Source organism: Scomber scombrus, chromosome 14 (assembly GCF_963691925.1).
Source record: "Scomber scombrus chromosome 14, fScoSco1.1, whole genome shotgun sequence".
NCBI lineage: Eukaryota > Metazoa > Chordata > Actinopteri > Scombriformes > Scombridae > Scomber > Scomber scombrus.
The window spans coordinates 20,350,501-20,365,187 of NC_084983.1; the positions used below are offsets into that span (position 1 = coordinate 20,350,501).

At 39.0% G+C, this 14,687-nt stretch overlaps 1 protein-coding gene across 1 annotated transcript; it reads right to left on the minus strand.

The window, feature by feature from the left end:
* Nucleotides 1–496: 496 nt before the first annotated feature.
* On the minus strand, nt 497–13,557 carry pgk1 (phosphoglycerate kinase 1). The gene is made up of 11 exons (XM_062432927.1): nt 13,412–13,557; nt 10,282–10,332; nt 9,988–10,143; nt 9,303–9,447; nt 6,179–6,282; nt 5,930–6,049; nt 4,195–4,309; nt 2,538–2,717; nt 2,189–2,366; nt 1,464–1,562; nt 497–1,362 (listed from the first exon to the last, which is right to left on the minus strand). The coding sequence occupies exons 1-11, from the start codon at nt 13,474–13,476 to the stop codon at nt 1,322–1,324; spliced, it is 1,254 nt and encodes a 417-aa protein (XP_062288911.1). The 5' UTR covers nt 13,477–13,557; the 3' UTR covers nt 497–1,321.
* Nucleotides 13,558–14,687: the final 1,130 nt, after the last annotated feature.

The window sequence follows — 14,687 nt, forward strand, 5'->3', positions numbered from 1 at the left end:
ATTAATATTGAAGCAGCAGTTGAGGGGAAGGTGATTTTTAACTGATAATAAATCAACAGAGCAGCTTATTTAATAAGCTGTTCAAATGTTTTGTATGTAAAATCTTGATCTAATAATGAATTGGTAGCTAGCTAATAGAGCTGCAGCAATTAACAGGTCCTTTAATTAGTATTATTACAATCTGTCTGCTTATCATAAACTGACAAATAAGTGTTTTGTATAGGCAATGCATAGTTGTGCAAAAAACTTGGTTACCAGGGAAACATGAATAAGTGTGACACTGTAAGAGCGAGGGTATGCACAGGTGTGAAAGCGAGCAATGTGAGTAAGGTGACAAGTCACACCTAAATATGTAAACAAGAGGATGCACTCGTAGATCTTTACCCTGTCTCTAAGTGTGCATCAAAGTTAGAGAAGATTATGATGGAATGGTCTTTGTTATATTACAATTTATATTTATGATATTATATTATTGTGAAAAAGACAGTCACAGAAATGTTTTACACAGACTGTTTTATTAGCCTGAACAGATCAGCTGAGATCATCTCATCTCAGTCTGAAGCTGCTCAGAAACCAACGTCCAGAGAAGACAGATGACCAGAGCCGAGGTTAGTGTGAACAGAGCCGACAGAAAAATATAACATCTACAGTAGGTACGCACACACCACATAAACCGTTTTCATATATATATATATATATATATATATATATACTGTATGTGTACACGCTCGAGAGTGGTGGTGCTGTGATGTTTCCAGGGTGGAAAAAGTGATGCAGCGATACACGCACACACACATACGAGCCAGTGCTTAAGTATCTCATGGGTGAACGGCTGACAGCTCAACACAGCAGAAATCCTGACTTGTCTGAGGGACACCGGCCCAGAGAAGTGAAGCCATCTGCTGTTTTTAACCCAAATTCAGGTGACAGCAGTGAGACGGAGCGTCTGCCATGTTTCAGCCGTCCATTCAGCAGGTCAACAGGAAGAAAACTTCCACCATACATAACAAGCCATTTCATCTGTTTTCATCCATCTATCAAGAGGTCATGATTCTGTTATTTCCAGCAGTTTGACTTGAATTAATCAGCGTGTTGAAATAAGGCAGAAGGATCTACTTGTTACAGGCAGTGTCGATTTATCTCCCATGAATCACAACTGGGATTATTTCACAAAGACTGAGCTGGTAAAGCGGGTGTGGTTTTTTTTTTTTTGCAGGGTTTTAAGGAGTAAACAGAAGTCTGGCTTAGTCGCTACACACCTCTCATACATACACGTAAATGCACACACACTCTCACACACACAGTGGGGCTGATGGGAAGTTTAGACGTTGCTCAGGGCATCCACACCAGGCAGGACTTTACCTGTGGACACAAAGAGAGAGCAGGCACACAGTCAGGCATCAAGCTAAGCACCATGTTGATGTTTTTTATATTTGTTCCTCGTCATGTTTTCCGTCACTCACCCTCCAGCAGCTCCAAGCTGGCACCGCCTCCTGTGCTGACGTGGCTGACCTTGTCTTCTGTGTTCCACTTGGCGCAGCAGGTGGCAGTGTCACCCCCACCTGGACAGACGCAGACATACAACATGCATGCATGATTAAAGAGGTTTATCACAAAAATCTTAAAAAGACTATGGCAGATATGTGACACCCTTGAGTTTTATTTAATTCTGACAATGCAAAAAGACAGAATGTTCAACTCTGCCTTGAGCTGAAAATGAGCAAACATAATCTGATCACGAGAGAATCACTGAGAAATGGTTTGAAAAGCTGAATGAGTTGTTTTTGAATTAGGTTTTTCCAATAGTTATGTTAATTTTCACTCAGATTTCTGTGGATGCTTAATGATATAACTCAATAATCAATAGATAACTCAATTTCAATATCATATGCATTTTTACTATGTCGAGCAACATTTACAGAGTTTTTAAGTTACTGCTAATGGAAATCCAACATTTTCTTCTCCTGCTGCCACACATTAAACTGCAGGTAACAGAGTCCTGCTGATTCTGTTTTTGCAGCATGATGGTGAAAAAAAGCTGATTATTGACTTCTTAATTGAAGCAGAGTGAGGCTGCACTGTAGGATGAAACAGAAGCTTTTCATCTGTCTTTTCTCTGAATTTATCATTTCCAAGTGAACTTCCAAAGTGGACAAGCATAATTCAGCTTCCCTTTTGTCTTTCTTACCGATGATTGTGATGCAGCCTGTTTTGGTCACCTCGACCACTTTGTCCATCAGGTTCTTTGTCCCCTTGGCAAAGTTGTCCCACTCAAACACACCGACTGGGCCGTTCCACACAATCTGCTTGGCCCTGCCCACTGCATTGGCAAAGTGCTTTGAGCTCTCTGGTCCACAGTCCAAACCCTTCAGAGGAGACATTTATCAGAAAACATGAACAAAAATAGAAATAACTGTGAAAAGAAAACTTCCTATTTTGAATTTATACAATCAAGATATATGAAATTCAAAGTATGTCAATAACCATAATCATGGTGCATCTTTAAATATTTGAGCCAATGAAATTTCTTATCTCACCATCCAGCCGGCGGGGATGCCAGCAGCGACGGTTGCAACGCCGGTAGTAGCTTTCTCGTCAAACTTGTCAGCAGTGACGAAGTCGACAGGCAGTGTGATCTTGACCTTGTTCTTCTCGGCCTTGGCCATCAGGTCCTTGACGATGCCGGCGCCCTCTTCGTCGTACAGGGAGTTACCGATCTGAGAAGAGGAGAGGGGGAAAGGAAACGAGGAGACAAATAAATTTCACGAATGTCAAGCAGTCTAGCTGGTGTTTGATGTTTCAGACGACATGAAAGACAATTGGCAGTCAGCCTGATAATGAAGGTATATTATAAAACTCTTGAAACTTTTAAACCCTTCATGAGTGCAGCTTCATATTTTCTCATATTTATATTTAAATTGTACTTTACGGATATTGACATTAGAGTTGGAAGTTGATTAATCAATTTTAATAACTGGTGTTTTTCACCATTGTATGACGTTTTGTTGACTAAGTGATTAATCGTGAAAATAATCATCAGATTTTAATTATAATTTGTGGCGCTCACAATACTGAAAATGGCATTAAAATAAATCAACAGTAATGTGTTTATCTAGAAGCAATTTCCAGAAACTGAAGATGTTTTTATAAACTAATATCTTTGGGACTATTTCCTACTAAAGAAATTGTGAATTATCCAGATTGATGTGGTTCCACCTTTATAGAGAGAGAAGTTTTTTTTTTTTTTTATGTAATCTTTCAGTGCTGTGAGCAGCACAAACTTAACTCCATTCATCTACGTAGGTAGTAAGTATGGATATTTCAAAATCTAGGCAAATAAAACTTGGCTTGATACCACTTAAAGGAAAATATGTTCAATGTGGGTGAAATGAACTGAGCCTTTTGTTTTTTTCAGAGGTCAAACTCAGGTAATGAACTTCATTCCCAATCTCTGCTGTGACACAAACAAAGCAGTTTCACAAGCGTATTTGAACACCACCGATGTTCAACATTGAGTCCAACAGCTCGATTAAGAGAGCACGCTGACGTCTGGTCATACAGGTGTCATTCAAGATATCGTTTCATTTCGTCACAGAACAAGAAGAAAAAAAATCTAAGAGGAATCATTGCACTGTCAAAAACAATACCAAAAACACTCCAAGCTGCTATAATAAATGTTTTAATGATTACATGTAATGATCCTACAGGATGATGGTGATGAATCTACAGAGAATTATCATCCAACCCCTTAGATCCCCTTCAGCTCATTGCACTTCAACCCTGTTTTCTTTAAAATTCTCACTATTTTTATAGTGTCATTTTCAGTTGCAGCAGGCCCAATTCAAAATTTCACTACTCGCCACCATCATCCCAACAACTGGTCCGCCTTAAAGGTTAGTCCAACTTAGATCAAGTAGTGAAATTAAGCTAAATCGTCATCGCTAACTTTGGGGCTAACTGTTCGGGGGCTAACAAAAAAAGATGGTTAAAAATCAAGTCAGGGTTTTTTGGCCACTAGAGGGCGTGACTACACATTAAGAGGACACGGAGCAACATAATGATTAGTATTAAAAAGAGATCACATTAAAACTATGGATCGATCGTGAGTGTGCGTGTGTGTGTATGTATGTTTGAGATACTAGGGGATTCATTTCATGCTGGCTTAAACGATCTGCTCTGTGTCATTTTGCTCACCTCCATGTTGTTGAGGACTTTGAGGAAGGTGAAGGCCATGCCGCCGCCAATGATCATCTCATTGACCCTATCCAACATGTTGTTGATCAGCTGGATCTTATCTTTGACCTTTGCTCTGAAACAGACAGGCAGAACACATCAGAACAGATAAGATGCACAAAGATGGAAAGATGAGAAAAAAGTGAATAATAAGCAAGAGTTACACTGATATGCATCTATATATTAGTAATTGATTTATACTATCAATATCATTTCTGACTCAGGCTTAAATTTTTTATTAAAAGCAGATATTTACATCTCTAAATGCTGTTCCTAATTCTTGTAGTTTTATTTTATTATGACATGGTCATTGTGTGTTTGCCTGAGGTTATTTGGCATCTTCACAGCTCTGTTTATCATATAAAAACAAAGCTGTGGCCAGATTCTGTTGAAAGTCATTCAACCTATCATGACGTATTTCTATATTATACCAGTATTTGTAATAAGGGACATTTTTTTAGGGTTTTTATACACCATGCCCACATAAAATACCTCCAGCCAACAGTTTACTCAGTGTTTAAGGTATTTATTCAACTAAAGGTAACCATAGCAACAATATTTCTATTTTAATGCAGCCTGACTATATTTTACTGCTGACTGGAAAGAAACTGTGCAGGGCAGTATGGTTGAAATCAGTGTAATAAAGCAGCTGCTGTCCTCTGCAGCCTCTCACTGGCTGATCATTACACACTAATGGTCAATGTCCTCTATTTGTGAACTGGAAGAACTGGAAGGTGATTGGCTGCACTGCTTGACGCTGAGCGGGAGTGACAGTTGCACAATGCAGCCAGGCTAAAATGGACTCTGAGACGAGGCCGACTCCCACATGCGGCTCGGTTACACCATCACAGCAGCTTCACCCATTGTTTCGTGTTTTCATTCACACGTGGTGCCAGAACTTGGACCAAAAAGGGAAAAGATGACCTAATAAAGATAAAACCACCTGCAGCACCACAGAGACATTGTGAACTTGTTAACTGCTGAAAAAATACTCATCTCCAAAGTTACATTCAGTTGCTTTCAATGTAGTGATTATTATCTCTGAGCTCTTTATTGATTACAGATGTATTAATGATTGTGAGTTTCAATTTATTTAAGTTTCTGAAATGTGTAATATTAGATAAAACAGGATGGTTTTAGATACATTTCTTCAATGAATTCAGTAATTTTAGGGCAAACACACTGATTACCGAAGCCCTGCTTGATCTTACATCTGTGTATACATAATCTTTTCATTTTTACATTAAACAAATCTGTCCTTTATTGTCCACTAAACACAGATCTGGGGCACTGAAATGCACATACTGTAGGAAAACAAGTTAAAAATGAACAAAACGTTGAGGTGATCTGTGTATGACCTCTCATCTCTGCCTGCTCGCTCTCCTTTATCAATAAGTGCTGAGCAGTGATAATGTTTTGAAGGAAGCAGTGTACCGTGACACCAGGGATTATATAATGAGCTTATACTCGCTATTCCTGGATGGTCACCTGGGTATTTTAAAAAGACGCTGGCTCGCTGCAGTGTGGTGATACCTGAACCGCAGGTAAGGACAAAGCTGACAAGAAGTACTGTGAGTGCTGGTATTTCTCTAAAGTAACAACAAAATATGATAGTTGCAGATAAGTTAAGATAATTTTCCGTCAGTCGACTTATTGTTGCAGCTCTAATCAAACTCGGGTCTAATATTGTTCTCACCCTCCGAGGATGGCCAGGAAGGGCTTCTGAGGTTTCTCCAGAGCCATGGCGAAGTAGTCAAGCTCCTTCTTCATGAGGAAACCAGCTGCCTTCTGAGGCAGATTCACTCCAACCATGGAGCTGTGAGAGAGGAAGAGGAAGACAAAGAAAAGAGAGGGAAGATGGGACATTCAGGAGAAGTTAAGATATCATCATCACTTTATCACAGATTAATCACCACTGTGTCCAGACAACCTGCGTCCTGCTCACCTGTGGGCTCTGTGAGCGGTACCGAAGGCATCATTGACGTAAACGTCTCCCAGTTTGGACAGAGACGCCCTGAAGGTGTCGATCTGCTCCTGGGTGGCCTTGGTCTGTGAGGAAATACAAAAAAGAGGGACAGGAATGAATAACAGAAGAAGACAAACACAGAAAAGAAAGGAGTGACCTTTAGTAAAAACTACAATATGTGTTTCTATTCAGATATCTTTATTTCACCATCGTTCAGAGTTACTATTTGCTTGACGAACACTGATAACGAGAACCGGTGCCGGTTGAAAATGTAACTGGACGGACATTTGATTTAAGTGGAGGCCTGTTTATTTCCTTTTTAAAAGGCTTCAAAGTGTTCATCATTTATTCATAAAAAAACATATTTCCATTTCATTTCAATAACTAAATTCAAGCATTAATTCATGAATTCATTATTAAATGAATTAAAATGTGAGTAGCTGTTGCACCTGCTGTATTATCATCTTTAGGCAAGATTCAAAGAATGTTTTCAATGAACATTTATATTCACATAATAATCACTATATGTTGTGTGTAGTTCTGGTTCACATGTGAAAGAATGGAGAAAAAAAAGGTGCAAAAATAACAATATTAAAATTAATAAATTGTATTAATAGAGCCCTATTAAAGATGCACAATAGGTTAAAATGATCCTGACACTAAACAAAAACACTACATAGAGCAACATGCAATTTCTGTTCATGATCCCAATTTTCCAATGTTTCTAAGCCTCCTCATTTAGGCCTGTGGAGTTTAATATGTAAAAAGTTTTCCACAGCAAAACCAATAGATTTTATGATTTTAAGTAGCAACTACAACTGATCATAAGTCAAGATAAGATACATCAAGATCTGTCAGACTCTGTTTAGGAGATTAAAAATGATTGATTGTTTGTGTTAATTAATGCAGCAAATCAGGTAATCAGCAATGCGAGTAAAAAGAAAAAAGTTTATTCTGTTGGGAAAATTAGAAGCAGATATCTTGTGTAAGTCCACTAACTTATTTATAGTAGGAGAACCTGACTCAAACTGTAAAACCTTGGATGCAACTATTGAAGTATGTGTGTCTGTGTGATTAGAAACACCATATACTGTAAATGCAGTCCCTGATCAGTAAGACATTCAGTCCGTCATTATGGATCAGGTTCCTCCTGCACTTTAACAGATGAAGGTCGTGACAGTGTGACTGGAGGGCAGAAAAAGGTCAAATGAGCTCCTCGGTGTCGTCCAAATGTCAGACACGAGTGCTGCACGCTTCGTCAGGGCATGACTGTAACCGCTTCCTACGTTTCACCCTTTTTAATCCACAGAATATAAAAAAGGTAAAAACTAGAAACATGTTACCGCTGTGTTCTTTCTTCTTCCAACAAAGTTACTTTTTGTCAAAAATTGAGGTAATATTAGCTGCCACAAGCATAACACACCCGAATCTCTGACTGAACTGTTGGCAGTTAAGATGCATTGTGGGTAATGTTGGAGCCAGATTTTGACGAGGGCGAAGAAAACATGGAATAAAAAATGACTTACTTACTTCTATTAATGCAGCATCATCAGTCTATGTGATAGAATTACAATGATAAATCAGAAAAGTACTCTTTTCTAACTGTATCACAGCCACAAGCAGTGTTTTCTTCTGCTGGAGAACATGATATTTAAAGATGCAATGAGAGAAATCCCTATGTGAACGAACTAATAAGTTATATAACCACTATTATCTGAAAAGAGCATTGAGCAATAATAGTTTGGCAATAAATTCTTCTTTAGGAATCTATAATCTGCAGTACACTCACACAAAGAAAACTGCTAAATGAAGAATGCTTTTGTCCTACAATACAATGCAAAGTGGCGGAAATGAAGAAGCTACTAATAATGTGTTTAAGACCAGTGTAAGCTCTTTAAACAAAAACCTGATTAAGAAATCATTGGAGCTCAGAGTCTGACTTTTGATCGGCTTAAAATCAGTTCTAGATTTATTATTACCAGACTTGTATTTGCTGTATATATGTTGCCAAAACAACATTTGTCTCTCTTTTAAAGATTATAGTATTATCATATGGAGTAGGGTAAGACTTTATCTTGAGGTTTAACTCAGTGACTCTCTTTAATGAGCTAAAAATAAAGCTCCCTGTCTGATACAGTGAGGCAGTACAGTAGAAACCAATCCACAGCGGCTGCATACCAACCAGGCCTCTCAGGACAGGAAAAGCAACACGTTCAGCCAGCGCAGCTCGCTGACCTTCAAAATAAATGTCAACAGGTCAAGGCTGCTGCTGATCCTCCACCACCACAGGACCTAACATACATACAGTATCTGAAGGGGAGTCGTGAGCCCTGTTTTGTGCTTATATCATCTGCATTGCACCATGATTAAAGAGAAAAACTCATCGAGGTCAGCACTTAGATGTCAAAGTCACACCTCGTTGCCTCTGCATGAAAGCAGAGATGGCATATTAAGGAGAAGGAGGACTGGAATAGACAGAGCTCTGATCCAGCTCTTGTTGACAGTTCACAAACTCAGTCTGATTAAAAAATCTGTATTTCTGTGTTGTGTGTTTTATGTGTTTTTTCTTATGCTTACTGCAGCACAAATTGCCCATCATGTGGCAAATAATAAATTGAACTTTAACTTGACATCACTTTCTGTATAATAAACACTCCGTAGGTTCTTCAGCAGTGAGCAATAAACTGAGATTTTGGACACTAATGAATCACCACAGGGTCACATCACATTAATTTAAAAGGGTGAAGATTGTGGCATTTCTGTGCAAAAAGCAGCGCAAACACCATGGACACCACTTTTTTTTTTTTTCACGTTGAGAGAGAAAGCACTTTGTAATGTTTGAACTTACAAATAAAAATAGAAATATAATGTGCACTAGTGGCAATAGGAGGAGCTTTTGGATACAGCCACAGTCTGCACCACTCCCGATCATGACATCATCAGACAGTGACGCAGCTATTTCCAGGGGGACACTGCAGGGGCGCTGCAGCTGGAGATGACTGGGCGTTTTCCTCCAGTTGACCCAGCAATGAGAAATTATGTTCGACTCTTTTGCTGTCTGACGGACAGATGGAGCTCTTTAGCTACCTCATGTGAGACTCACCTTGTTTCCGGAGGCATCTTTGCCCTTTCCTTCCTCAGCGACGTGGAAGCGGAGGTTCTCCAGCAGGATGACGGATCCGCTAGCAGGGTTAGCGCAGGCAGCTTCCACCTCTGCACCCACACAGTCCTTCATGAATTTGACTTCCCTGTAAAGTCCCAGAGAGGATGATTTCTGATGGTTTATCTTCTTCAAACACTTTAATTTATGATCTCGACAGAACAAGCTCTATCTTCTCGTTTTGAGACCGTTAAATAATTATCTTGTGGTTACCAAAACAGAATACTTAAGCTGGCAGTAGTTTAGGTTGGATTGAACTTGAGAGTTAAACAGTAGCTACATTCAGACCTTAGCATGTGCCGTCTCAGTCTATGCATTCAATAAAAACCTCATTACTGATTACTTTAAATATGTATGGTTAGCAGTTGATTAGAATAAACCCCTTCATGTAAAAATATATTTCATAATCCTGTAGGAAAGAAACATTTTTACCGGAGGAAAATTAGTATAGAAAGGAGTTTACACACTGGGTACACTAGGTATATTTCACTTGTGAGCTGTTGGAAATTGAGCACTCATTTTTTGGAACATTCAAGATTGATTCAGGTTGTTTTATTCCTTAAATCGTCAATCAAAAAAAGTTAAAACTTTTAAAGAAGAAAAAGTGTCAGTCACTATATCGACTTACTTTCCCAGCAGGTTCTTGAGCTCGGCAGCGACGGGCTCCAGAGAGTATTTCTCAGGCACAAAGTTTCCGTCGGGACGGCCCAGATGGCTCATCAGGACCACAGACTTGGCGCCGTGATCCAGGCAATGCTTGATGGTGGGAACGGCTGCCTTGATCCTGAAAATCAACGAGCACAAGAGTGTGATTTAGTCCTTTTAAGAACCCATGTTTATTTAATCCACAAAGTTAATGGTTTGTTTATCGACTTTTACTGTGAGAGCAGAGAAGAAGCTTCAGAAGTGAGATGGACTTTACCTCTGGTTGTTTGTGATGTGCTTGTCCTTCATTGGAACATTGAAATCAACTCTGAAAGAGAAGAAAGAAACTAAATTAGCAAACAGAAATGGACTCATGAGTTTGTGATTTGCCATATTTCCCTGTTCTAAAACCAACATGTGTGATTATGTTCAGTCAAACATTATAAATGTAGGGCATCACAACAAAGTCAATTCAGTTTTAATTTTATAGCCCAAAATCCCAATTCTGCTTTAGGGGCTTTATGGTCTGTACAATAACACATCTTCTATCCTTAGACACTTTATCAGGGTTCCCAAAACTTGGTGCCGGTCCATGTGTCCAATGCCGCAGACAAATGGAAGACATTCTGTCAAATATTGTGTTTATTGAGGCATCCAACTAAATTTTGCATATTTGTTGTGCACTTTCATGTCAGTTTGCATTTAAGTGCAACTATCAAACCTTCTATTGAACTTTTAAAAAAAATTGCTATTGAAGGCTTGTCTACTGCCAATACATGATTCTATCTTTTTATCTTTTATCGTCCAGGTGTAAGCTCTCTTGACTGTCAACAGACACTTTCAGACATTTCCATTTACTGAAGTCTTTTATTCAAAATTGCTTTCAATGGCAGCATTACGCATCGCTGGTTGCATATCGACCGATGCAGCGATGCACACTAGCAGCTCATGAGAACATGCTGCATCCCTCGTACTCCAGGCTGTTACATAACTCCCTCCCAACTCCCCCCCTACTCCCTCCCTACTCCCTCCCTCCTCCCTCCCTCCTCCCTCTGTCGGAGAACCTGATGCACTGAGACACACGATAAGCCTTCATGAGCACAGCTGACACACACACACACATACCAAACCCAATGCCATTATAGCAGCGATCCATTGTCTTAAGCCTAAAACGCATCAGTCAGCAATTCAGCGGCTCAACATCAGGCTGCCGAACAAAGACAAGGTTCAACTGTGCAACAAGTGCAGTAGATTTCCACTCTTCCTCACTCCTTCTGCTCCTCCTGAGTGTGGAGCTGTACGTAATTGAAGGTTTTGCTCCTTCATTACAAACACACACATGACTCCGAAGTTTCTCGGAGGCAGAGCTGATCTGCAACCAGGAATGATTCATTGGACGAGATAAACCTTGATGGGTAAAGCTGAAGAACTGCAGTTGTACAAAGCAAAGGTACAAAGTTAGCTAATGGCTAACTTAGTCCGCAAACAATAATGAATGAGAAGTATAGCCCTCCTCATTTGCCTCAGCTGCAGTTTTACTCAGCTCCATCTAGAGCTGCAACTAACAAATATTTCCATTGTTGATCTATCAATTAATCATCTGGGTTTTAAATGTTTGAAAAGTGTGAATCACTATTTCCCAAATTTGGAGATGCAACGTTAAATGTCTTGTTTTGATGCAACCAATAGTCCACAAAATAAAGATAATGTTCTGTACTATCAAAGATAATTAAATAAACTAGAAAATATATTTAGCTGGAAGAGAACAATTTAGCATTTTCCATGACTCAAAATAGAGAATCAAAAACTGGCAAATTAATTATGTGTTGATCGACTAATCGGTGCACATGTAGCTTTACCTATTAAAATTAATTCAACCAATGAGATTATTGCTCTCTTAAAAAAATGTTTGAACATTTTTAACTCTGAAGTGCTTGAGAAACTCTGCATTTAATGATGCAAAAGTGAGAGTTAAGGTAAGAGGAGGGGTGAGTTTGTGTGTTGCCTCTCCAGGCAGTCAGGTCCTGGCCTCTGCTGGATTTGGCTGCTGAACAGATTTCTGTCAGGTACTGTTGGGTCTCTACAGCAACATCCTGGCCTGCTTTCCCTGTTTTTTTTTTGTTTTTGTTTTTTAATTCTGCACCAGCAACTTAGTCACAACGCCTCCTCTGTACTCTGTCTGCTGCTGAAACATCATAAAACATATACTCGGCATGCTAAGACAGGCCTTGGGTGTGATGTGAGGTAACTCTGTGTCTGATTGTCTCGGTGCAGCAAACTGTCGGTCCACGCTGAGACTCGCACAAACTGAAGTGAATTTGACCTTTTATTACTGAGCTGTGCGGGTTTGGGGCTGCTGCTGCTGGTGACCCTTGTCCTATGCCGTCTGTCGTTGCAACACCAAGCCGAGCAAATGCAAGATGGCCTTTTGACATTTTCACATAGGGTGTCAGTTTCAAGTGTGCTCCCATCACAATCTCTAGGAATATCAAGCAAGTAAATGGCATATACTACTTTTAACAGAACTGCATTTAAGATTACTGTAGAACCAACTTTTTATTATTACAACAATCAATTTATTGCATATTCTGTTCAGCCATGCATCAGGACATCCTTCCAACTACTGAGACTGTGTTTGGACCAGATAGGGAGAGATAATGTGGATTGCCTTTCCTCTATGCAAGGCATTGAACCAGCTGTAATGTTTAGGGCTGCAACGAATGATTATTTTCATTACCAATTAATCTATCAGTTATTTTGTTTGGTTTATAAAATGTCAGAAAGTGGTGAAACATGTTGATCCTCAAATATTTGTTGTTTTAAAAAACCCTTGAAAATCCTTAAGGGACTGATTAGTACTGAATTAGGAGAAATACTAGCTCACTACTACATGAATCCATTCCTCTTTTGATGAATAACCCATTCATACCTATTTCATCAGTCTATCAAGTAAAAAAAGCCCACATTTTGTAATTGCAAAATGTAATGCTTCCTGTTTCCTCTTCCTCAGCTAATAGAGGCCTTTGCCAACACTTGGGATGGTTTTCTAGTATCATAGCATAACATTTTATAACAAGACTAAATAATGGACTACAGTAATGTTTCTACGCTTCATTTTCAGGGACTACATCAGCTGTGAATATGCAGTTTCATCCATGCAGCATCTCCTCAGAGGCACGTAACATGGATGGGGAAAAAACGTGACAACTTCATTTCCTGCCGTCACGTATACAGATCTGACTCACTCACACATGGTTAACCATCACTTTTAAAGTCAAACTGCGAGGCTGCAAAGCATTTCATTACCGCAAAAAAGCATCAATATTGCGGACTTAAATGTCAGCTGGCTAACGTCAAATAATCCAAATAAGTCGCTTCAGTTCGTAAATTAGACTAAAAATGCTCACCTCATGATGACCCGCTTCCCCTTGACATCAACCTTGTCCAGGTTGAGTTTATTAGACAGAGACATGTTGCTGTTTTTTTTGTTTGCTGTTTGTTTCCTGTTCCTTCCTGTGCTGGATCTCCTCCGCCTCCGTCTGCTGGTTAGCTACCGAGTGAGTGCTGTGACCTTAGCACAGCGAGGAGGAACACAGGCGGGGCGGGGCGGAGGGCGCGTCCACACATCTGATTGGCTGGAGCCGGAGGAGAACGTCGCGTATGATTGGAGAAGGTTTCTGTCTGTCTGTGACGTCAACATCTTCCTTTCTTTGACGACTGCTTCAGCACGTTACTTCATTTAAGGTGTGCTGTGTTTTTATATAGATCTTTATCCCCACTGGCGTTAACCCTGTATAACCAAGTGTATCATATTTGATACATGAGTTTTAGAGACCTTCATCAGTGTGTTCATATTTAATTCCTATAAAAACCTGATATATATACAATCAGATACATGTAGTACACAGATAAACCAATGCAGTGTTGAATTACTAAATACTTCGTAAGCCTATTTCCTGGTAAATTCCTGTTGGAAATGTGTTTATCAAATGAGCAGGTATAGAAGGTCATTTATCTGTAAATCTGTCAATTTTTATTTTATTTCATTTCATGCATTATATATTATTATTATCATGCATAAAAAGTTTAAAGGTGTATGAAATGAGCTTTATGCCTGACTTTAAAAAAGTTGTATTCAGTATGCTTTTGTGTGTCTAAAAAAAATCATAGGTTACCTAATTGAAACTTCACTGAAAGTCACAAACCTACCTGATGATGACAGAATGGGATGGTTGTTTAATTTGATTGTTTATAAGTTGGTTAGTTTTGTCTCTAAAGCTTGGAAAAAACGTCAGGATGGTCTATTTGGTATCTGGTTTGTGCCCCTTTGGGTTGGGCACGTTATGCATGACATAATAATAAATTAAAATCAAGCAGTCAACATACTAATAAAGATACAGCAAAAGGAAAATTACTCCACATCAGATTGTGCATAATAAATCTCCCACCAATGAATTTGTCTCAAGATTGTGGGTATTGATAACAAATGTGATTTTTGTTTTAAAAAAATTTAAAAATGAAGACACAGCTAAACATCTATTTTATGAATGTCAGTCAATCAGAATTCTGAAGAAAAAAAAAGTCAAATCGACCATTCAATTAAGCTGGAATCCAAGGATGTTATACTTTGAGTTGTATTTTTAAGAAATTTGATTTTTATTGAATTGTATTTATTAATTTATT